The 26,810-nt window shown below is 37.2% G+C and overlaps 1 protein-coding gene across 4 annotated transcripts in view; it reads left to right on the top strand.

Moving 5' to 3' along the window:
* LOC117606873 (zwei Ig domain protein zig-8) overlaps positions 1-26,810 on the top strand; it is a 146,343-nt gene that overhangs the window by 116,764 nt on the left and 2,769 nt on the right. For all 4 annotated transcript variants that reach the window (XM_034329869.2, XM_034329867.2, XM_034329866.2 and 1 more), the window contains 4 exons: positions 9,118-9,279; positions 17,289-17,530; positions 19,462-19,681; positions 25,906-26,089. In XM_034329869.2, the coding sequence (XP_034185760.1) occupies positions 9,201-9,279; positions 17,289-17,530; positions 19,462-19,681; positions 25,906-26,089 (725 nt within the window). In that variant the 5' untranslated portion in view covers positions 9,118-9,200. The remainder of the gene's footprint in view (positions 1-9,117; positions 9,280-17,288; positions 17,531-19,461; positions 19,682-25,905; positions 26,090-26,810) is intronic.

The following is a 26,810-nucleotide window of genomic DNA, read 5'->3' as shown; positions in this document are numbered from 1 at the left end:
CGACCATGGAAACGATGTCGAGTTATTGGCTGTGAATCCATCGACCAGCTACAACCGATATTATTCTTTACGATTATGGGGGTCAAAGAGACGATAGATGTGGTAATGGTACATTTCAAATGATTAGGGTCAGATCCCTGATAGGTTTGCAGCAACGTTCGGTATTCAATAAAGGAATGTATTGAATTATACGATAAATCAATTTATCGGTTGGATCAATACGGATTTATGGATTTATGGACGTTAATTTCATGATTATAGCACGCACCAAATGGTACAGGGTGAGCTTATTTATTTTCTAATACTGGATTCGTCTTTTAATTGTGAAAGTTATAAATATGAACTTTATTACGAATTATTATTCAAATTTTGATATACTGCAGCAATATGAAGCATTCAATATTAAAACGTACGTTTTATGCATCACTTAATTATTCCAGAAATGTTTGGATGCTGGTAAATTATTATTTGATTATCAATTAACCCTCATTACAAACCAATCGTTTCGTGAACAAATATTTTTATGAAAATTATTTAATTCCATCGTGTTGAAATGTATGTTTAACATAACACCGAATCGTTTCAGTAATTATTTACTTCTCTTTCGATTTATTTGTAATTAAGTTACAGCTATTAACGCTAAATTCGTCGAATGGTAAATATTTGCAAGTTTCAATGAAAATAATTTTTGCACCAACGTGTTAGTATTCAACGAAATAATAAATGAATATTTAATAAATTCTCCTTCCATTTTCGATGAATAATTTCATTAAAATTGATAAAACGTACAAATGAAATCTGTTTGAAATGAAACATGTAGGACATGAAACAATTGAAACAAATTTGAAGTCTAGCGTCATCGTCCGCGATAATAACATCGATACTTTCAAACTAATAAAAATCAGTATGAATAACTCTTCTATTGTTTCATCGTTCGAGCAGGCTCTTTTGTACGCTGCGAACAAAAGCACCGAAATTTCAACGACTAATTTTCAACGTACTCGTTGAAACAACCCTCTTTCGATCAAGTTGAAAAGTCGATTGCGGTACGAAAAATTGGAACCAGATATTTTTCGTACGTTTGACATAGTTAAAGCAAAAATTCGTCGTAATAAGGTACTTTTAAATATCGAAAAAATTTTGTATTGCTTAATTTGATATATAATTCATTACTTAAAGTATAATAATGTGACTTCAGCGGTTCTTCTCTTTTGTATTAAAATAACTATAGTGAAATGTGTATTTTAGTTCTCGTGTTTTGAAAAGTTCTAGAATGAAAATCGACAGACTTTTACCAGGTTCATTCTCTGGGGCATTAGCAATCCATAGAGCAAAGCGACGCTCGAACAAATAAAAAAAACAATTGCATAAAAATGAAGTACTCCCGGAAGAACTCCACGAAGCAAGATAACAAACGAATTAACGGACACACCAATGTCCATGGGAATAGTAATTGCAACCTTTCGTGCATCGCATCGTTACACTGGTCAATCGTGATTATGCGCTTTCTCATCGGCTTTGGAAACGCTTTGAGCCGAGGATCAGCTATTTAAAATCCAACTACACGATCTCGATTATCGTCCTGCCCAACGGGCGTAATTAGAACGGATCGTTTCAGTTTATTATGTTCCTTTGAGGATCATAACGAGCGCCCCGAAGCCACCCCAGAAACTCCTTCGACGTCGATCTGTCTTCGCTTCGAATGTTTCTTCTAATTTGCCCCGATGGTACAATTGCGTTCCTCTCTTGTTCCTTTCCGTTGAAAATTCTACCTTTCACGCGTGTTTCTTTTACTGATCTAAAAGTGATTACATCGTTCATTCTCTCAATGGACCACATTTCTTAATTTCTTAATTTCTTTTTTTCGCAAATCCTGAGTCGACAAGATCCAAGGATCGACATGAAAAATTCAAGTTTTCTATCGTTTTGAAAACAATATTTTTTATTCTTTTCTCTCAGGAGATTACTATATAAAGGTGAAACGTTTCAGAAACTGTATAAACTTCACACATTTATAAACTTTCTTCGTTTCCACCGAACAAAGTCTTTGCTCGTTCCTGTAAATTTTCACGTTCCAAGGGAAAACTTGTTCCACGGTGGGATCTCTATTTTTTACTTTTCTTTTCCCGCGTTCCATTTTTTCCTTTTTTTTTTTTTTTTTTTTTTTTTGAGGAAAAAAAGATTGTTCGACGCGAAATGTTTGCTTAATATAGGTGAACGCGCATCTGTGCAGCTTTATACGATGCAATGTGCATACAGAGAGTGCCATATGAAATGTGCCTGCGGTAAATGAGAAATTCCTGGGCTTGAAAGAACGAAACGGGATAAGACCGATCTGAATTTTCCAGATATTTAAATAAAACACGTAGAAAACCTCGGCTACGCTCGTTTATCAAAATTCAAAATAATCTGTCTACATTTTCATATTTTTTAAAATAAATAGAATTACTGAAACTTTCTCAGTAGTTTTCTTCGGTATAAGGGATACCTTTCGAATAATTCCAATAATCACGAACGGGAAATTATCCGAGCATGTTTCTTGGAAACGAAGCATGGCGAGGAAAATGGACGCAGAGGGTGGTTTCATTTCGTAAAGATGCCTCAGCTGTTTGCGGTTCCTTGTTTCGGGCTGAATGACGGGAGAATGGGTCTCCTTAGTTGGCTATATTTAAATGCTAAGCAGACTCACCAACTACCGTTTCACCGACTTCTCTGCTCTCCACGGGGAGCCAATAACCTGGGAATATACAATTTGGAGACACTTGCTGTTTCTCCCACGTCTTATTGTCATCGGCCATATTCTTATCATACCGTCGCTGTTAAATAATAAATTTGTTGATTTCATTTTATGAAATACAGAAGGATATTCGATAGAACGTAATAGAAAAATTTCTAACGTCTATTTTCATGCAACTTTTGACATATAAACACTAATTTCAGGGATGTTCTATATAAAAGTTTACGCGCAAATATGAACCAGCCGAGCTGGTGAAGTTTAAATATAGACTTTCTAAACGATAATGGATAGGGCATCGTCTTGATGATGTCAGGATGAAATCTGTCCTGACTGTTCTATATTCAGCGACCTATCGAACCATCCTTCTCCCAGTCGCCACGTTATATTTACATTCGCGTTTACTTCGATCCACGTAAAAGCTAGTGGTTCGTGTCCCGCACACCCTGTCTTAAAATTATGATTATGAATATTCAATTTCGACCGGAATAATTTCGGGAATTCCGCCGCTGGCATTAAGGATGCAACGAAATGCTAAGCGTTGCAAAACAGATCTCCGTCCTCCTCTCCCCAATGTTACGTTTATTTGTTAATACGATCAGATTTCACAGTGTGAAACGAACGAAGGAAATTTATTCTCTCCCTGATTAATATTCCTGCTGACGTCATTAAAATTGTTAAATATGTGTTTTCTTTCTTGATATACGTTTCATACAGTCGATTGTATGTCAATATTTTCTGAATAATTGAATAATTATATTTTAATATCTATTTCAATACAGATACTAGATACTAGATATATGAAAAAGTGAGTGTCATATATTTAAGTTGATTTTGTCATTTAATGGACTAATTATTTTCAAGCTATTATTTTCCTGTTATTAGCGTCATGTAACTAGAGTGCTATAAATTGCATATCTGATGCACCGCACTTTTTCTTCGTAATCAGGCGAAATTTGTTGAGTAAAATATAGCAGGATAATTTATGAAATCTGTGACACGAGTTTTTCATCAGTACCTACGGATAAGGTTACAGGATGGGGAGAAATTATTTTAATTAATTGGTGGTGAAAAATGAGCTACTATTTTTGCATGCAACTAATACTTATGGCATTTTAATAGTAATTAATAGACAGTGGGAATTTATGTCTTTATGCATATCAGAGCATCAGAAAAATATATCTTCTTTATAGAAAAGTTGATCACAATTCATGTAACGATATCAAGGTTTGAGATGCTACAATAGCGTTCCCATAACTAAATGTTACCATAACAGAATACCGAAACAACGAGATATTGGAATAATAGAGGGTTCCACTGCATTCTCTTTTCCATCGCGTGTATCGTATTTCGCCGCATTACCTATACGCAGTAAATATTACAACACAATAACAACAATTTAAATCGAAGCGATAAATATCTGGGAAATTTCCATGTGACCCAATAATTCAACCAAAATCAACGCAGCTACCCCCCACAATACCGGCGTTCTTTCGAATTGTAAATCAAACCGAAACCGATAAGTTGAAAAAGAAGCGACTGCGAATCGTATATCTTGTCAGTGATACATGGCACCAAATTATACCTACGACGTACGATGGAAAATTAAATTCGTTCATTCTTTGAGAGATGTTTCCTGGATTCAAAGAGTAACGCGTATCAAATTATTTATTGGTATAAGATAAATCTTTGAATTTCGGTTATAGTAAGGAAATTTTTAGAATGTAGTAAATTTATTAAATTGAGATTATTATTAGTAAATCTTTTTCAAACATGTATTAATGTTTCTTTTGTATTGCACAAATTTATTTGAGATATATTTGAAGATATAAGTCTAATACTCAAAAATAGGATCGACAACGTTTATGTATCTCTCGATCTCGTGTTCGAATCAAGTCTGAGATGGTAGAAATGTGCGAACCTGAGGCGATTCCGCGGAATTACTCGGGATTAAAACCCCATTTCAAGATTCCATCGATGGGAAATACCTTGGATATTTCCGTGGTATCTAGCACGTTCAACGTTAATATTGCTAATTTCGTTTTCCTTCGGTGTTCCTTCGCGATATAACGCCGGCTTACTCGATAGTATTTATTTAAAGCTTCTGTTAAAACCGATATCTCATTTTTATGTTTGTCAATACCAAGAACCCTTATCATCGACATTTTAAAACGAACCTTTAATCAAACATTTTTAAATTAATTGTATGCAGCGTTTGAGGAACATTATGAAGTTTTACTCGATCCGTTTTGAAATAATCCATTTACAACATTATTATAACAACTGCCTTCAAACATTACATTTATCAGCTAATGCGATAAACTAATAAATAATATTATCAGTGTCGATGAAAATTTGTCTCATTTCTCTTGAACCAGTTTAATGATAATTATCATCGTGTTATCCTTAATTGGATAATTTATTAATTATAAATACCTGGAAGCTATTTTGTCTGCATTGGAGCCTGTATCAAAATATTTCCCTACATTTATTTCAATTAGTTTACTTTGTTGAATGTGTAATTACTTTTAACGTCACACCATTTTTTAGAAGAAGATCTAACAAATTTCCAAATATATTGCAAAAATCCTTTAAACTATAATTCTAAAATATTCTATACTGTTAACGAAGCCTTTTGCTTTTATGCTTCTGTGGGTTTCAAGAATTCCTCTCTGTTAAGGGTAAAATGACCGTTCCATTTTGTAGTTTCGTTTCTTTCCGTTGGCTCGTTTTACACGTTCATTCCTACGGTTACTGTTCCTTTTTACGTTTTCTCAAAAATTACCCAGGAAACTATTTCGCCCGAACAACTTCTGCTGAGAATCTTCTAAACGTTGATTTTGGAACCACATCTCAAATCCATAAATTTATTATTAACCACCTCGTACAATTTACTCCTTTAGGAAAATGGAGAATTGCCTGAACCTAGAATTAGTGTGGACGATTTGTATATCATCAGAGACCTCTGTACTACAAAAATGCATAAAATTTAAAGTCGACCAGTTGAAGGGATTGCAGCAATAAAGATGCAGTTCCATTTTCCACTCCCCTGGTAAGCTTCTGACGAAACGTTCCTCCTTCCCTTTCTTTTCGTCCACAATCCGCCATAGATTAAACAACAGAAAAGAAACAGCAACACGCAACCGGCTGCAGCAAGTTGAACATCATTATGCAAAGTTCATTAAAAGCAATTTCCTAGCCTGGCGAAATTCCATCGTAAAAGCGTCGGTTCCACCACGAGGTGGAGCGGTAACCTCCTCGCCACGGCGTTAAAACTTATCCAACTTCGTCCTCTCTTCTATTGCCGTCCTTTCTTCTCTTCAGCCTCCAATCTTGGTCCTGGCTAGGGTTAAAAAGTTCCAACATCTTTATCCATCCAGCAACCGTGCTCTTCTGTTTTGCTTCCTCTTCCGCCTCATTTTTTCTCCTCGGTTCATCTAATCTTCTTGCGTTCCATCGCCTCTTTTCGATCGTCTTTCTTAGCCGGCGCTTTCCATCGTTTCGCTCAACCACTTTGACGTGTTATTTAACCGAACTCGTCGACAAGACCGGAATGAATCAGGAGGGAACGTTTAATTAAGGTTGCGAAGAAACTGGGGCAAAGTGGATCGTTGTCTATGACAGCTTTTAGTTGATTGAACGGTGATTTGATTTTCAACCAGTTGGCGATTAACATGGTCATTGGTAAAATAAAAAAGGTCAATAATAACGAAAAAAGAAACTTTTCAAATATTGTATTCATTTATCGTGTTATCATTGATTAATGGTAATGTGAATTTAATTAGGTAATTTCTTGTATGAAATTGTTAGTAGATATCTGCAACGTGCCAGTTCAGAATACAATATTCACAGGGGTATTATCGTATGTTCATTATCACCGTCTTGATAAGGATGATGTCCTACGTGATTAGAACAAAGTTCTTGCAATTATGATTATCATAATTACTCCCGCCTCTGATGGATACCAGATCGTCGTAAAGGGAGAGTTTCTAATATAAACGATAATAGAGTTAAAATTTCTTTTTATTAATCACACTGATTCAAGATAACGAGTATTGATAAATTTATTTTGATAGCATATCTGTTGATTAAATCTAATGAAATTCTTTGGCTTAAACTGTATTTAATTAATGTCTGCATGATTATATTTGATCAGTGTACGAATGATAAACGATCATTAATATCTGAATTGATCAAATTATGGTTAATTAATTAAACCACTTACAGAAATGTAATTTGAATATAATATGAAAATGATACATGATAATTCAAGAACATTTAGAGGAAGGCACTTGTATATAATATTAATTTATCAATTAATTAAACTGATCGCTTAATTAAAAATCTTTCAAAATTTCAAAATCTTCTATTTTATATTGAACGAAAACCATTCTTAAAAATTAAAAGATTCTGTTTATTCTATTTCAATATAATATCACACCATCTTTTCATTGAACTTATAAAAGAAACTCGCGTTCCAATAGGATGACATGAAAAGAGGAAACGTTAAAGGTTGAAATTCCTTTTGAAAGCATCCAAATAAAAAGGCAAGCATTCGATCGAGCCGGATGAAGTAAATACGTGTTAACCGAACCGCAAGTTTTATTCAAATAGTAGGAGACACGTGGCCGGGTAAGAAACCGTTTCGTGACTCGAATCGTCCATATTTCGAAGCCAGGAGCTTTGTAATCTCTGAAAGGTTCTCGAGATGGGAAGCAACTCGGAAAACGAAAGAACACGTACCCGTAGCTCGTTACACACGCGGAATACGTGACACACTCTACTGTGTTCTCGATTTAGACGAGCACTGATTTCGCTGCGTCGCTAAAAGCTGGCACAGATAATGGCCACGGTGGCGCGGTCTGCGAATTTCTTGTCCGTTTCACCGACCACCGGCGACTAAGCGATTGCTGATGGCGAAAAAGTTGATTTTCGCTGGGACTTGCGAACTAAGGGAACTGTAAGTTACTCGATTATTGTCGTTTCTTAACTACGGTTCCATGCTCGAACAGTGTTGACGTTCGCATTACCCACGTAAATCTACCTCATCGATTTTTTACTCGACCAAAGAACACAAATTGATTCAAAGATTTTATACTCCATCGCAAATAAAAATTAAAATAATGGTGCGCTAAGAACATTAAAATTCGGAATGTTCTTAATACGAAATTGTTAAAGCAGGAAGAATACATATTTTCGTCGCGTTAAATACGATTCGCGTTTCATTTAAAACAGATTAACTTCTTAGCGGCGTCACTTAACTCCCTAATTAGCAACTGTATTTTCCGTGCTGTCGAGCAAAACAGTGGCCGGGTAACGGGTATATTTTAAAAGCAGATACCGTGACAATTTGAAGCTGTGTTTGTTGCGATGCTGAAAATATGCGGCTTTGTATGGTGGTCGGTAGGAATCGCGCGTTGGTTTGGAAACAGGCATTCCGCTTTGAAATATCAGCCTCGTTCTAGATCATTTTGAAGCACCGTTAGAGAAGTTAAGCTCTGTGGCGAATACGTGTGTGGTTTTATAACGAGTCAGGTGTCTATGATAAAGCATTTCGCGCGTATTTTCTAATTTACAATATTGCGCATTTGGAATAAATATAAAATCATTCCGTACGATAGTACTTTTAAATTATTTACAGTTCGGTGAATATAAATGTTTCTACTATTATTATAAATGTTTTAGATATTGTAGATATTCCGGAATTACTTGAAAACCATTTTCAATTTCGCAAAACGAGAAGAACATTGCGGGCCGTCGATTCTTTGTTTCGTTCAACGGATTCTCCATGCGACGGTGCTTAATTATACTTTAATTAAAATCCAACGTACGCCACCCGTGGGAAAGTTTCCGAAGTTAATCCTCGCAGAGTTGGCGATACTTTCATATTAGCAGAGCAGCCGGCCGCTGAAATAAAAGAAGTTAATTACATTATGGCACCGACGTACCGCGTCCCGACATTTCTCCACCCCCCTTGTTTTAACCACCCTAGCGAACGTTCCACAATCTTCTGATAACGAACGTTCTTTTTATTGGTTATCGAATAAACTCGATAACACGTGAAAAACGATTTATCTGATGATATTTGGAGATTGGTCCTTCAACCACTTAAATTTTATAGTTCATCACTGAAAGTGCACTTCATGGTGGCAGATATTTTTATCCTTTCCTATATAGGGTGTTTTTAGTAATTGGGACAAAATATGTGTTTAAAATGATTAAAAATAAGAGAACATTAACTAATATAAATAAATATTATTTATTTTTTTATTATATACATTTATTATGTAAAATAATGGCCACACTATCGACGGGAGATTAAACTAATACCGTTGAGACACGAATGAGCTGAAACTATCATGATATCCGGTCGTATGTTTCAGATGGCAACAATGTCGAGGCAGCGGTACGTGAACCGCAGCAGCGAGAACAGATAAGGAAGGGAGGAGCCACGAATCGGGCAATCATGCGTAGTGTCATGTGGCTCCTTCGGCTCCTAACGACTTGCTGCCTCGTTTACCTATCAGCATCCGACTCCCATACAGGTATGTGCATTCTTTCCATTGCCCTATCATATATAATAATATTATTTCCGAAAATTGAAAATGTCGTGACTTTTAACTTTCCAAGTGTTGCACTACATTCACCAGCTTCTGAAACTGAAACTGATCTTGAAAAAGTTTGAAACTTGCTCAACCTTATCTACTTAATTGATAATATAAATTATTTTAACCCTTGAACGATGGAACGTTGAGATATGCAAAAATTTTAATTTAATTTCAGATTTCCAAAAGTTCATAATTAAAAAAGAAAAAACTTTTTTTATTAAAATATATCGTATCGTTATGTAAACGTGACTGATGGAAACTCTGGCATATCTTAATGTAATAACTGTAATCTTTTATCGGTCATAAATTATTCCTTTATCGTACCTACATAATTTAAGGTTGCCTAAGACTGACTGGATTATGAATGAAATCATCGTTCCATCGATGACATAATTGGAATACATCACGCAGAAGCATAGCGAAATGATAACAGAAGGTTTGGCTAATCGAAATCAATTGCAGAGATCAAAGATCCCCTATTGGCTTTACATTTCGATCGACAATCGGGTAATGGTAGAACGCGTTTATTCTCTCATTAATCAGGGTTGAACGACGTGAATCACCCATAGAGGATCGTATCGAGAGTATCGAATCGCGACAGGGGCTGTTTAAGTACCCAGAAGCCGAGATATGCTAGGATCAGCCATAATGACCCTATCGATACACCAGATTTTGATGGATAATCTTTGTTTCATGGCTATTGTGATACACGGCCGCTATGTATCATAACTTGGAAAACAAATTACACCGGTTTTATAAAAGTTCGATATCAAATTAATTTGATAGCAAATGAAGATCTCATACCCAGCAAAATTTCGATGGTCAAACGTTTAACTAATGAATTAAAAACAACACTAAAGCGTATATATGAAAGTTGAATTTAAGCTTCAATCAATTCTGGTTATTTACACAAATGTAACGCGACACCACGCGAGCAAGTCTCCATTAAATGAACCCACGGAATTAGTTTCCATGAAATTTAGATTGCACAGGGTGAGACTGGGTGCTGCAGATAGAGAGGGAGGGGAAAGAGTTATAAATTTGGGACAACGCGACTATGTAAATTTGACAGCGCAAATGGTAAATGCGTCCGTTCTCCTTCTTATTACCTGTGTAATTAGAATACGAGTGCAGATGTCGCGTTCAAATTGATTTACACTCGCTGATCTAAAATTTAAAGCTTCTTACGAGTACACGAGGACCCCAGACAAACTCAATTTCAATGCTTCAAGTTTCTTATAGTATTTTTTAAATATTTGAACTCTTTCAAAAGTCATTTAAATTAATTTTAATCTGCTGATGAAATTTTTAAAATGCTAGTAATACTGAAACAGAGATAATTGCACTTAAAATTATAATATTTAACATGTACTGTATAGGACAAGTGTCTGCTTGAAGTTATTAAATAATTACTCCGAAAGTTGAAATATATTTAAGAAGTTAAGTTTTCAAAAGGATACGACAAGATTAAATTGAACTTCCGTTCGTACATTTTGTCCTGAAATTCAAGAATTATTGACTTTCATACGGTTATAATAGCTAAATTTATGTTTCAGAGGTTCATTAGGAAACTTTACTAATAACTCATTCTAACGGAAGCGTTAATCGGAAAATTAGTTTCTCTGAAATTTCAAATTTCTGATAATTTTCAATTCTACAATATTGCAATATGTTAATCCGTGAATATATTAGACATGAAATTAAAATAATTATCATTATTGCACGAATTTTGTAGGAAAAAATTTTAATCATTTTATTTCTAACACTTCTCTCGACATTTAAATTTTTCTAAAACCTTACAGAATATTTATTTGTTTACTCGAACCAGGTCACTGTAATTATTTTTATTTAAAGACACAAGTCTATTTTAAAAGGTTCACAGTGAAACAGTTTTTAATGTCAGAGTGGGAAATGTTTCAAACGCAAGGAACAATGGCGAGCAAGGAAAATAGAGGCATTTTTTAAGCTGTCGAAGGAGTGAACAATTTAACCAGAAAAATAATGGTCGAAAACCGCTTTGCTATCGACAGTCTGTAACGTTATCGCGTAGCACGACACGGTCTGCGGTAAAAATCCGCCTCGCGTGGACCCAGAATTTTATAGATAGACCCCATGGTTCATCCGGGCCGATTTAATTTACCAAACTCTGCTGGTCTTTGTGGGAAGATCAATCCATTAAGCGTGTTAGAGGATTACTTGCCACAAAATTTAAAACGTTATGCGATATACGAAAGCTCGAGAGAACCTGACTTTATATAAAAATTTCAAAATCAAATTCTCTCGGATTTATGAATCATTGTTTAACCCTTTGATGTTTGCACATTTCGTAGACCGTGATTCTTAAAATTTTAAGCTCGTTTTCATTGTGTCTAATAAGAGTTTACTGAATGAATTATTATTTCACAGCGTTCTAACGAGGATACGCTTGTTCTTATTGTTCCATTCGTATAAAAGGCAAGAACGAGCTTAACCTATAATCGCGATTCAGATATCCGTGTGACGGAGTTTATTCGCGTAATTAATTTCAATCGTGCAACGATATGTTGAGCAACGACCGCAGATGGAACTTCAGCTGAAGGGTTTCCACTTGTAGATTATCTCTGGCTCGTAAATCATTTCGCTGGATCCATCTATCTTCGAGCGTGTCTTCAACATGCATCCATCTACCCATCCTATTTTTCAGAATGCACATTTGCCGCGTTTGTTTGCGCCGAAAGCTTACATCCGACCGGAAAAACGCACGCGTTCGTCCGTTTCGCTTCACTTGAACGCTTTAAATCCCAAGCTCGATCGTTTGTTGAAAGCTACTTTAACGGACTTTTGACAAATCACCGTAAATAGAATTTATAGATGTCAAATATTAATAGAATAAAACCTTACAGTGTTTCAAATTTTAAACACTTTATTGATTATTCGAATTTTTTCGTGAGTGACAATTCGCATCGTTCAAAATGCATATGAAATACGATGAAAAAGAGTATTTGATGGAAAAGCACCGAAGACGACGCCATTACTCGTCAAAAGCAGCTGCTTCTTGACGCCGGGAGGTCACGTTTCGAGCACGAAAAAGCGAACTTATTTCCGTTCGGCCGATTTGAACGTCGACGAATCGGAAACGCATTCCGAATTCGTCGTCAAAGTGGATGATCCCGGTGTCTCTCATTCCCGAGCTAGCACGGAAACCGTTCAGGACAAAAGAGTGAAGAGTTTACACGTGTCTTCCTTCTGTCGCCGAATGGAAGAAGATTCTAACGCGTTCTGACAGTCACGTTTCCGGTTCTCTGAAGGCTGGCAACTATCTCTACGTTTACCTGATTTCGCTTCGTTCAACTGGAAAACGCGATCTGAATTCGACCACCGTCAGTGACGACTCGTTATCCTGTTATTTTGCTGACGACGGATCTTTTGAAAAATCATTTAAATTGTCGAAAAAGGTACAACATAATCAGACTTATTTGAAAATGAAATAATTTTATTATTAAATATCTGCAAAAATCTGCTTCATTTTAAGGCAATAACTTTTTCAATAATTTTATTTATGACATTCGTTTATGATGTAACGAGTGTATCATTCTGAAAACGAGACACCCTGGCGGTATCCGCAATGCGGTTCTACAAGCGACGTCGGCGAGCCGCGTGTTTCAGTTTACAAGCAGCGAGCAGGAATAGAATTTCAAAAATTCCTAGCTTTTTGCCAGGCGAATAGCGAATCCGTTCAAACGTTGGAAAGCTCGTAATTTTATAAAATTTTGCATTCGTTGGCGAAGGTATACCATTCGAAGCATCTGAAGCGTGTTTAAGGGATGAACTCCTTTCGACTTGAAGGATTTTCGCGCCGCGATGGCAAGAGTTTCTCTTGTAAGTGTGCAAATGAAAGGAGAAGTCGAAATTCTGTGGACATAGACCGTGAAAGAACTAGATAGACTCCCTACTAATTATTACATTAATTTCAGGCAAGAAAATATTCTTCATTGAAAAGAACGTCTCTCGTTAATTTCCTTTTCAAACGGTGAATCCCTAGAGGGTGTTTAAAAATTGTTTCAACAGATTCTCGTTTAAACGACGTCTTTCGTACGGACGATTCGTTTGCCGTAGGAATCTTCAGTTTGAATAATCGAGAGATAAAATGCAGTCTACTCGGTTTTAAATTTTCGTTATGTACTTTCGTACTCGCGCAGCCAACTAGCGCGGACCCGTGGAAAAAGATAACGCTCGAGAAAGTTGGTAAATGAGAAATTATTACGAGCTGGCGAGCTACAATTCCAACCTAGCGAAAGAATGTGAAAAGTTTAAGATTTATGAAAAAGAAGAATCACTGGATGAAGTTGCTTCCTGTATTTCGAAATAAATTGATGATATTTTCAAATTGTTTCCTCTTCAGTCCAGCGTTCAGTGTAGAAAACTTGAAAGGATAAAAATTTTTCGAAAAGTGATTGAATACAATTATTTTATTTCTTATGATATTAAACACATATGTTTGTCATGTTATTTAAAAATAACGAAGATCTTTTAGAGGAACCTAAATAGTATAAAGGGATACAATGTGCAACGACTTAATTACAGAGTATTTGCAATTAGGTGTTAATAAACAGGTGCTTCTAAATAGGTTCATCGGTTTCTAGGAGATACGTGGATCTGATTCCATGAAACTAAATACAAATGATAGTCAGAGTACGGGTTGACGGTGATGATACTGGATACGTATCGGATAGTGAAGGAGTCTAATTTGCAAGACTCTAGATAGCGTATCTATGAGATTTGATATCAAGAACTTGGTCTTTGAATCCTGCTCTAAGTAAGTTTAGACATCTGTAGCTTGATACAAATGTGTCTTTATTCATGAAAGTAGATATAATTTACATTTGTGAAACTTTAGAGATTTTCCAATCTAATTTAAATTAAATTTTCTCCAAAACTAAACTTCTTACATAAGAAATTGTATTTATATTTAAAATTTATTTTTAGTTGCAAAATCGTGTCACGTAGGATTCAGGTTTATTTGTATTTCTTATTAAGCGAAAATCAGGAATTTTATTAGGTCGATCGATGATTTTTGACAAGTACCCGGAAACAGAATACGGTGCATGTTCGACGATTTACCGGTTGATTTATTTTCGGATACACGCTACGGTTCTCAATTAAACGGAATCGATATGTTCGATACTTTGGGGCCACGCCAGAACTGCAAGCGGCTTATGAGCATCGTTCGCGTGTACGTAACAGAAGCGTGAAATGCCTGTTTCGAGGCGTGACGAGTTGACAGATAATTTGACAGTGGTAATATGTCGGATTGATTGGGTCGAAATTAACCATTGTCGACTGGATTGTTCCTAATCATTCGAATGAAAAACGTATCTCGCGCTACAATCTATCTTCATCTGATATTACATACCGACAAATAACACTCTGTATATTAGCTTCCTACATTTTCTTTCGCATAATAAGTATACATGTATTTCCTCCGCCACTCGTACATCACCGTGTTGAACATCATCGCTCTGCACGTGTCGGCTGTTCGAGAATCCACGGATGGATGTCGGTCCCGGGGGTTTTGTTCGACGAGCAGAGGCTGTTTCTGCTTTGCAAGACAAATTTGTTAAATTGATCCGCTGGAAACCGGCATCCTATCTAAGTTTCAAGCCCCCTTCCCCTTCCTTGTCTGTCGTCTTTCGCCGGCTACGATTCCGTTCCACGGGATCGACTGTTTCGCCGTGAATGCGTTGCGAATGCCATGGGATTCGAAGTTTGCCAGAGGAGCGCTTTTGGGGAGTCGAGGCTGCTGCTTGCCAGCTGGGATGTCGTCAGGTTCGCGGAAAATCGTTGGAACTCGACGGAAGCTGGAATCTTGCGGTGGAGATGGAAAGTTAGGAGTTGTTTGCGAGGGGAGTAGAATGTCACGGTTTCGTCTTTGCAATATCCCGCGTTCCGATAATTAATCCTTAAATTTGAAAAGTCTTTTGGTGGAAAGACGTCCATCGTCGTTATTGGACGTTCTATAACGCTGCTCGTAGAGCTGTGGAACAGGTTGAGTACACGAAGTGGACAACGCGTCGACCCATATCGAGGTGGACGTCGAACGAAGGACACGGCCGATACACGGTAAGTGGCGGCAGGATCTGTGATTCCAGCAGAAGGTACAACGACGTGTAACGCGTGGCGGTTTGCGAGCTTGGCCTATGCATAAAACATGAGCCCGACCCGCTGGACTGTGCCTCGAATCGGAATTATTTACCCTGGTTAGCCGGACTCGCCGGAATTACGGTGGAGCCGTGTTCGACGATGAAATCGAGGAAACGTGCCGCATCGTCGCGCACCCTCGATACTGTTATCCAGTAAGGTAGTCAAGGGTCTCGGTCTTTTCATATACGTTTAGTGAAACTTCATTTCAGAAGTCGAAGCGCAAGTGTCTTGTCTTCGTCCTTCCCGAAAAAGCCGTAGACGTTACTGAAACTTCGTTTTTCCACCCTGATGCAGAATAATGCACACGGCACAATTCCGAGGAAAAGCGCCAACTCAGATGTCTCGAGTGTTTGCAAGACTCGAAAAAATGGGTCGATTGAAGCTCGCGAGATCTCGGATCTGACGAGGATAGCTACGCTGATTGTGCTCTCGGTCGAATAGAGAAAAAAAATATCCATGAGATAGCCTAGGAGTGATTGCCCGATAAATCTGAACGATTCGATCGAAAAAAAATGGGTAAAAAACAAGTATTAGATTGGAAACTAAATTCGCAACCATTCCGAGTATTCAGCTTCGAAATCGACCGTATTACTTAGGAGGATTCCAGAAAAAAATCTAAAAAATTTTATTTTTAATTAAATTTTAAAAACTTTCACGCGTGTACAATTCGCATAGCTTTAATGTATTGTCTGTATATTTACTGCATATTTGGATGCATTTCAGCTGCATCAATATTCGACAGTCTAATAATAGCATTGCTAAAATTCCAATTTATACTACCCATTCCATCACACCCAGTACAACGCCGTATTCAATCGTTCGCTGACGTGTAAATCTACAAACTCGCACGATCCCGTGGAAAATCGTAGGTCTGAAGAGAAACGTTTTAGTCGATCAGTTTCGCAAAGGCAGCCTCGCGTGACAATCACGACGTGTTTGGACGAAAAATTTAAAAGGATAGACGGTCGGATTTAGGAATTTTTCAGGAATCGTTTCCAACAGTCGTTTAAACATTCAACGTGGAAATCGAGAAAGAGAGGAAAGAAAGGCTCTCGAGCAGTAATGTCAATACGATGTATAAGGGTTTTCATATTCGGCGAACAAAGATGCCGTAGCCCCCCTGTTTGGTAACCGGGACACGCGTTCGACGGTTCCGCTGGAATTCACGATCAGTTTTCTTCCCTTCGGGCAGAAAGAAAATTTCCACGACCGAAGGAAAAAGAAAAGATCGACTGAAGAGTGAATAGATGAAGTAGATGGGTGTAACTTGGTTCGATGGAGGGTTGTGCTATGGGGAAAATATTGGTCGGATAAATAATGTTAAAAACCTAAATCAGAGGTTACGATATTTAAGAACATTTTAATATTTATGAGAATCCTTTTAATTTTTAATTTTTATTCACACAAAACGATATGGTTTTATCAATCGATCCAATACGTTGTTCCAATTTAAAGATATCAAATCGCAATTACTCTCGCGCTACTCTGTGTATTCATTCAATGATTACAAACCAGAATGGACGGACATTGTAACCAGCGAACACGGATACCGATATATATTGGCAGCTGTCAATTGTCTGTCCGATAGTTGTAAACAAGAGGGAAGGTAAATCTCTGGGGACGGTGACTATTGGGACAAGACGTCTGTTGTATCCGCGCAATCTATTTAAATGTAACCGATTGATAAATCATATAAAAATTTTAGCACATTTAGTATAATATTGAGTCTATCTAAAAATAATTGAATCTTTGTTCTTTTGTTTCAGATCTACCCTTAATAACGGATTCAGTATCAACGAAATCGACGACGGCGGCAAAGCGATCGGTACCGACGGACGCCCCCATGCTGAATTACATATTTGATGCGCACAGCACTTTGAACAAGCATCAACATTATCACGATCATCGGTGGGGACCTCATTTCGAAGGGGAGAGCAAGAATATGACTGTTCAAGCTGGTGGCAACGCCTTGTTGGACTGCAAGATATCGATGCTGCTGGATAAAACTGTAAGTTTTATTTTTATTTTAAAAAATAATCTCTTTATCGCAATTTTTTTAAATTAATTTAAAATCATACGATATAAACTAAGATAATTATGTTATCGCACTAAATGGGAAGAAAGTTGAGCGTCTATAAACGTCATTAGCGATCAAAGTGGCCGTGATCTTTTCAGTGGAAAATTTGCAACGGACTACCTTGAAACGGCGAAATGACGGGGCAACTTCGTCGAAACTCGTCCGGCAAGAGTAGTTGTATCCTGAAAACATTGCACTCCGTTGAACCCTGGGTCGAGCTCGACTCAACATAATATTAGGCTATTAATGTCGTTACTGTTGCTATTAGTGTTAACGACGGTGTCGGCTAACGCGATTATCCATGCATGATTATCTTGAAAGTGCATAACTCGGCTAAGAGCGATATTTATTACCAGGCATTATTTGAGGGCACAATGGACAAACAGCGTGTAAGTTTATGATCTCGTGAACGTACCGGGTCATCGATGAAGATCGTCGACACGTGACGATGCAAAAGATTTTATCAAATTTAGAGCTTACGTTATTTTTAATTGTAATTTTCGATATGTACGTTTAAAAATATTGAGAGGATTCTAGGGAATTACGATGAATTCCAAAAAACTAATTTACAGTCGTCTCTCTGATATAGAAAATTCAACAAACTTGTTCTCTTTGGTGCCGAGTAATTTAATTTCTGTTGTAGACACATTTTACCTTTCCCTGCTGCGTGAAATTAATTCCTAACAAATACGGTGCAATGTCGTTTAATATCTTGGTGAAGATAGAAAATTAAAATAAATCACTTTTACGAATTTTTCTTCTCTATAACACAAACATGTTTCACGCTTTGCCATCCTATCAAATTAATTCCCTCAAATACGGTGTGATATATTTTAATACCAGTAAAAGCAGAAAATCCTGCAATTTTTCAAGTGAAAATATGTTTAAAAACGTTTGTTGGCCGAAACATTTCAAATTTCCTCGCCTTATAAAATATTTTGCATTTGTTTTTCTACCATTAATTACAATGTGGGGTAAAAAAAGGAGAAATTAACGTATAGAGAAAAATACATTTATGTCAGTCAAGAATACTTAACCCAATCCAAAAAGTTTCAATAATTATTATCCATGAAGAATATAAGAAAACTTTTACGAGTGCTGAAAAAATCTCAACAGCAATCAAGGATCCTATTTACTACCAATTAAAAGTAAAAAAAAAATAAACTAATAACTTATCAAAAAACTATTCACTTTTTCAATTCACTTCGAGCAAAATTGATTCCACGAATAACTTTTATAAAGTAATCCCTATCGATAACAAGATCCATCGAGTTTTAAAGCACTAATTAACCTCGTAAGACAAGATAAAATATTCTTTTCAAAAAATTCCATTGATATTGGAATAAAGTCTGTCGGATAGAAAGCGGACGGAAGCAATCGATCACGATCGAGAACTATTGCTCGCATCATTGATAACTGTCCGTATGCGGCAATCTCTGTTCAACGGATAATGGCATGTTGGATATCTATGTCGAAGATGTATGATATCGCACGCACTTAATGGGAACGTTGGGAAACACTATCCAATTCCAGTTACGTGGATAAACTGCGGGTTTCGGCTCCTTGTTTATCGCTAACCAATCGGATACCCGATTCACCGTCAGTTCTCACATAACGAGCAATCAGACAATGCGTTTTCCACGGTCTTCTATACCACCATAGGGAGTTCCTGTTGTTTCCAATGGAAGATAAACATAATTCGAGGATACATGCTCGGTCAATTGCTATTATCATCCAAAGTATACAAGATTCGATCAAATATAAATTGATATTTTTCAAATCAAATTTTACCAAATCATTCCGTAAGCGATTTTCTCGACCATTTTATATTAAATGTATCGGATATAATAATTTGTCGACAGATATCCTGGGTGAGGCGGCAGGATAACGGTGAAAAGCTGAATCTGCTGACGGTGGGTCACCGCACATACGTGGGTGATCCAAGGTATAAAGTGAAGTTTCAGTACCCAGACAACTGGCGTCTACTGATCGAACGTGTAAACAGTAGCGATGAGGGCCAGTATCAGTGTCAGGTCAGCACTCATCCGCCCAAATACATTCACGTGAATCTCCACATAAATGGTGAGTACTTTCAAAATTCAATTGCACGAAAATCTCATTTTAGTACTTAAAAGTATGATCTGAGTAAAATAATAAGGTAAATGAGAACATTCTAATGAAAGGATTCGTGGGTGTAATTTGTACAGAAATCTTTGAAATAATTTGGACTCGAAAGAAACTATTTGAACTAGATTTAAATCTTAATTAGAATTAATGTCACTTCTAATTAAGGAAATAGTATGAGCGAACTCTGTCGAAGACCCAAACGAATTGTTTTCCCCCCTGATTAGTATGGCATCCTTTAAGTCCAGAAACAAGTAATTTTAATAATTGAAATTACCAATGGAACAACGAAGGCAGATTCGAGTAAATTGAGTTTTGCTGTTGCTATCAGTGCAGAAATTCCAAGCTTGAGAAACTGGCACGAAGAAACTACTGCGAGAGCGTCTTCGATTCGATCGCTCTATTCACCAGCTGTTGAATGAAACTAATCATTCTATTACCGACCACTGAATCGAACTAATCGTTGGACTGTTAGTTTTTGAATAGGACTAATCAATGAATTGAAATTGTTGAAACGGTGTTGAAAATGATTATTTGCTAAATTGGCCAAGTGCCATTCGTCGCATCTTAACAGTATCTGTCAAAAGATTTAGTGCGAAATTCTCTAATTTTTCGCGCTGAAAAGTAACACTTGAGATCTAAAGCAGTGAGGCAAAGCACATCCGTTTACCCGCGGGTGAAACACGTAAACCGGATGCAAATTAAAGGGAGGTGAGAGGTGTACGCCTCTCTCCGGGCTAAGATTTTCCCCCCGATGACGTCGAGGGAATCGTTTAAATCGAGCAACGAGAGGAACAGAGTGGCGTGGAACAAGCGGCGGGAAACAACGAGGAACGGGAAAGGAGTACTCAGATATTCAGCGTGAGCTCCGGGAAATTGGCTACGTTCCTGGTACTTTTGTGAACTACGGTGACACAGGGCATTCGCATTGGGAATCCGTCGAGGGGGATGAAGGTGAAATGAAGCTAACACGGTTGAAACGGGTAAGCGTGAAGGAAAGTTGATTTCGAGGGTTGATTTCACGCCGTGCAGTACCTATTCACGAGATCGAGCAGACTCGAACGTGTTTACGGTTATTGTTCTGGCTCTCAAATATTATTTGAAAAATGTAAATCTGAATTTATTATCTATTTCGGAGCTAACACTGATCTAATGCCCTTATTTCGACCCTTTTCTGAAAGGAGGTAACCCTCGCTTGTCATACTTATTTCTGTACCACGTTAGGGCTCGTTGAATCCCGATGAATTTTTATTTTATTTTAGCGAAGATTCAAGGGGGTGTCTTATAATTTTATCTGACAATGTATTCGGATAAAAATTCTTTCTCGAAACGGATAAGTAACAAAATGGCGGTCGTAGGGTTGGAAGAAAGTAGGATAAGGAAAGGTGAGAAGATCTGAAATCGAAGCGTCTCGCCAGCGATCGGATAAATTGGCTTCGTTGGCCAAGTTTTTGCGGCGGCGATCGTTTAGGAGGATAATTGAAGGTGAAGTGGCATAGTTGGAGCGAATGGTGAACCGAACCGTTTGAAAGGAACAGCATGGAGGAGCAGAAGAACTTCGTTTCGCTGCATCGAGACAGGGGGTATCGTTGGAATTAGACGTTTGTTGGAACGACAGGAGAGGAAGATAAAGAGAAAGAAAGAAGGAAAGTGAAAGTGGTACTTAGAGGTAGACAGGAAAATGAACGGCGAGCTCAGAAAATGTAAAGCCACGGTAGGAACTTCATAAATGGAAGGAAAAAAGGATGGTCGAAACGAGAAACTCCGTAATAAAGGTAAAAAAGAAAATCGTGAAAAGAAAATCTTCCTTTGCCGACGTTGTTTCTGAAAATAAAAAAAATAAAAAAACAAAAACAAAATAATAACGTATACGGTATCATTGTCGTAAATAGAAAGCAAGCTTATGAAAGAAATTAAATCGCGTTTATGTTAATTTTTTACTTGCAATATTATTGTTAATGTTAATGGGAAAAATGAGGGTTCGTTCTGTTGTCGACAAGATACTCCACTTAAGTTAATAACCGTGCTTTGTTCGCGCTCTAGTACCTTCAGGAATAAACGTACTTACAAATGAAAAATAATATTTTTATTCCAACGAATTATTATACAATAATCGTTTTACAATATTTTGAAATCAACTAAAGAAAATAAACAATAAGATAAGCTTTTATCAGTATTAATCGCAACGCAACGTTCACGGTTCATAAAAGAAAAATCAAGCAGCTTCGTTCGTAGCTTTCCGACATCGGATTACATTTTAATCTAATACTTTCATCCGGATAAGACGGCGCAAAATCCTTCGGTATCATAACCGAAGAAACCCAGCGGCAAATTCGAGCAGATTATCGACTCCCTGGGAAGTTTAACCCAACTTGAAACGTTCCCTCTACTTCCTCGTAATTCATCAAGATCGTCCAAGGATCTTGCGTTTGGTGTCTGACATTCGTCACTTTTCTCCGTCGCTAGTTGACCCAATTCCGTTTACGCGAACTTACACAGTTCGTGCAAATAGTTCGGCCAGGATGGCAATTGAACTACCGCAAAACTTATCGGACCCCCTTCCTCGGTTATAAATTAATTCCCACGCCGTAGGAGAAGCAAACTGTTAGTTTCCGTGAAATTTCCTTCGAGTATGTTCAGCAAACAGAACGTTATTTGCGAACGCAAACGAATATGTTTAGCTTTATGATAGTATAACAACGGTGTAACTGTGTATTCAGAATTCGAAAGGGACGATTTGTTTCTCTTAGGAGTTAAACGATCGGTCCACTGAATTATTGGACATTCATACTGGTATTATTGTTACACGAAGAAAGTTGTAACATTTCTGACAGACAAATCGCTATTCAACAAAACATGACAAAAATATTACAAATTGCAAATTTAAAGCTTGGTAAAGAGTAAAAAATTGCAAGCTTATGATTTTAATTGTTTGTGTTTGCCACTCATCGTCAGAGTTCTAGTACCCAGAAATTAAAAGGAATGATCTAATTTCATTTTTCCAAACTGCATACAAGTTTTTTGCTTGTTTAAAACCTTTGTTATTGTTCTACTTTCCTTCATTGCGGGAGAAAAGATTTTTTAAAAGGATATTTAGTACCATGAAAAGCATTATGAGAGCTTTTTCATGTAGAAAGGTACACGGGAAACATTCAGACCGGTCTCGTTTACGTTTTAATGCATATTCCGAGAAGCTTAATGAGATGTTACGCTATAAAAAAAGTAATAATCGTAAATGGAAGCAGTTATTAACTTACCAACTAATGAAGAAAAAGAAGTCAAAATATGTCGATATTTGAAAATTGTACGAAATTTTCGTAATAAAATTTTTTTTTTTTTTTTTTTTGAATAAAAATAGAATCTGAATGTTAGCTAAATTTCATATCAGAAAAAAACTTCGCCAAAGAAACGGACAGGAGATCACCGGAAAGAGAAAGAATTACGACTGAAACGGACGACAGATCCAGGACAAAATCGATAAGCATCCTGCGACCATGAATCAGCGTAGACGTGTTTAGACCGCCTGTGGGGTTTGGCAAAGGATCCGCAGGATAATCTCGACGAAACCACGACAGGATATAGATGCTACTAGATGGTAGAGCGTGTAGAGGAAAAGGAAAGTAAAACAAAGATATCGGATATATTTTTTGTCGTAAAATAAATGCCGGATACAAGAACGAAAGGGAAGGAGTAACAAAAAAAAAATGAAAGGTAAAGTTGAAGATTACTAGTTAATCCTTGAATGGAAGGGATGCATTTTAAAGGAGATAAACTCATCGTGACTTTGGTAGAGAAAGATTTCCTTTTACTCGAACCTCGTTTTATCATCCGTCGTTTCAACTTTTTTCTTCTTCTTCTTCTTTTGCGAGTTTTCTCGCATTCTTCATGCTTACTCCTGGCTCGACCTGGTTTCGCGCACTTGCGAAACGTCTACCTGAAAACGGTGTCCTTCGTGGATATCAAAATTGGAGAAATATCCTTCCGGGTTTAGATATGGAAGCAATAAATCATACAGTTGAAACATTTGGCAAATTTCGAGGAGAAATGAACAAGTTTTTCTTTTCTACAGGGATTTTAAGTTTCTTCGAATGTTCTTTCGGAGAAGTGTTAGAAACTTTCAGATTGGGATGAAGTGATTGTAAGTTGGCTGAAAATGGATCCTAAAGTATTATTTGGTAAGGAGAATGAAAAAATACCTTTGTCACTGTATCAGCAGCGCACGTAAAAATTTTATCAAAGAAATTTTCTACGTTATCGAAAAGCTACGCATGGTTAAACCGAACAATATCAAGCGTATATTTACGCAAACTAGCAGAAACAAACTCTTTTTTCACCTCGACTGGTCACTGCTCGACCACGAAGAAAGAATCTCGATTTAGGGGCAACTAAAATAGGGAGGAAAGGCTGGGAAAGGGAAGCAAAAGGGTGGTTGCTTCGGTCGTGAATCGAAGGATTTGCAAGGAAACCGCACGCGAACCGGTGTTCCGTGAAATCCTCGAATATTTTTCCATTAACGAAACCGGTTGTTTCGTAAAAATCCTATGCCCGACAACAGCCCCGGTACACGTACGCGGTTCAAACCGCGTTCCTCCTGATCCCCGCATGGAACCAGACCGATAAAAACTCCGTCGAAAGAACGTTCAGTCCGCTGGAATGCCGGGAATCCTGTATTATCCAGTGATCGAGCGAGCCAAGTGAAAAGTTGCCGTGAAAAAACATTTTCCAGTTAGTATTCACGAGCTGCTGGGCTACCTCTGGTACAGGCCATTTCAGGAATTTATGCTCAACTCAAAAATATAGGGGTCATTGCACGTAGTAAGGTGTTTTCAACAATTCCAACCCCATATTTTCGGCTATTCTCACACACATCTATTATTTTTCACTATAACCTTATTCGTAATATCAAATGTTTCTAATTAGAGTAATCAAAGAATTAGAAAAAAAAATCTCACTTCAGAATGTATGGCTGCTCGTATTCAACCTTTATTCACTGACCATTTGATGGTGAACGACAACAGTAACCCTTAATAACGAAAGGGTTAAATGACGTGATTTACCAAACACCTTTTCCTCCACTACTCGAGATTTCATTCGATATTTTCACGTACCAGACCTCCGCAGAGATAAACTTCGTATTGGAAATGGTCCAGAAGATGCTGGATAAAAGATTGCATCTGAATCATCGATGCTCTTAACGTGAACAATTGCGTACTGTCAATATTTAGTGGCCTAGTGAAGTATTATAAATTGAAATTAATCTAGGATTCTTCATTGTTATATGGAAAAATTATTCAGCAGCCAGGTGGAAAAAATAGGGGATGAATTGAATTGCAAAGTACAGTAAATCTGCCAGAAAGCTGAATCATGGAACGATTGCAAAAAATGATAGCCAACGAATTTTTAATTCTGGAAAGTTATTGAAAAGTAGCGAAATGGTTCACTGGTTAAATATAATTACAGACATTTTATTTGAAATTTTAAAAATGAAGTACACGTACATTACAGTTAATTAATATAATGTAGGTAATCCTTTGCATTCTTTTGAAATTATTAATACTGTTAATAATTTAATCATGAACGTTATAAAATGAACTGTCAGAAATAAAAGTGAAATATGGCTCTTAAAAATTTTAAAGTTAAATGATTAAATTTGAATTGATAATTGTATTCTGTGTATTCAGAGACATTTCACATCCGACAGCTATTCTTTTAATTAAAGAGTTTCATTATAATTTTAAGAGATATTCCCATCACTGGAGGTTATAAAATCCAGTAAACGAACTAACAATGAAACGAATGCAACGCAAATAAATCAGATTTCTCTAAATATATTTCACTCGCTACCCTTGCTCTAAATTCCTCCCTCCAGACTTTCTCTCGCTAAAAGCTTTCGCTCTAGATCTATACTCGTTCTTAAGAATTCTCACTTCCGTACACATTCGAATTCATACGCTCAGCTATCTCTCAAATTCTAAACGTATAAAATTTAATGTTACACCATATCGAAATAAGTCATCTCCATAAAAAAAAAAATATTTTTGAAGAAAATTAATATTTAGAAGACTTCGATGTATGGTCACTGTAATTACTCTTTGCATTTAATGTGAAATTCAGTTACCGTCCTAACGCTTTTCAATTACGGTGTATAAACTGCAGCCTGATGTGTCGTAATGAAATTTCAGAACCGTCCGTCCAGATAGTGGACGCCCTGGGTGAACCACTGAGGGACAAATACTACGAAGCAGACAGCACCATCGAGTTACTGTGTGTCGTGCGTGACATAGCCATGCAAGTGCAGTACAGCGTCGTCCAGTGGCTTCACGGCAACAGAGTTCTGAACTATGACACGACGCGAGGTGGTATCAGGTGAATCAAACATTTAAACATTATTAAATTCAATATATAGAACCTTAAAATTCTAGAATAATAAGGAAGGTAAGCCCACCCTGATCCATAGCTAATTACGCCAATGTTTCTAATTTCATTAGAAATTTTAAATTGCCACCTTGTTCGATCTTTGAATTGACCATTCTTCCTGCAAACTCACCGCATCGACCCATACGAGTTTCCTAAACTGAGCAAACATTACGAAACAACAATATTTCCTCGGTTGTTACATTTCATGCAATGTCTGATTGCGGCCTAAAGCCAGTCTTTGCACCACTTGCTATTCTCCGGATGCGACTGATCGTGCTGGGTCTTCGTGGCTCGTAAATCATGCACGATATATCCCAGCTCAGCAAGGATCGATCCTTCGGGCTGTGGCGGTGCTTGTATCAACGGAAACGGAATCATGTCACGCTCGTTACGCCGAAGTTATAATCCAGTGTCAACAATTCTGGTTGCCTTTCCACCCCCGGTTGCCTGCACCTTGATCCCAGCTTCGTGTGTAAACTCTGACAGCCTTGAAAACACGCCTGATCACCGAGACGCCGGGAAACAGGGGGTGAAAGAGGGTTGTTGCGTCGCGAAAACGTTGTCGATGGGGCTCGAATAAACATGGAAAGTAAAGTTGGATAGTACAAACGTGGTTTCCGGGAAGTGGAATTAATTTGTACCACGTGTGCAATATTATTTTGTAAAAAAA

Source organism: Osmia lignaria, chromosome 2, assembly GCF_051020975.1.
Source record: "Osmia lignaria lignaria isolate PbOS001 chromosome 2, iyOsmLign1, whole genome shotgun sequence".
NCBI lineage: Eukaryota > Metazoa > Arthropoda > Insecta > Hymenoptera > Megachilidae > Osmia > Osmia lignaria.
The sequence above is the reverse complement of the archived record's forward strand: the minus strand, read 5'-3'. Positions and strand labels throughout refer to the sequence as shown.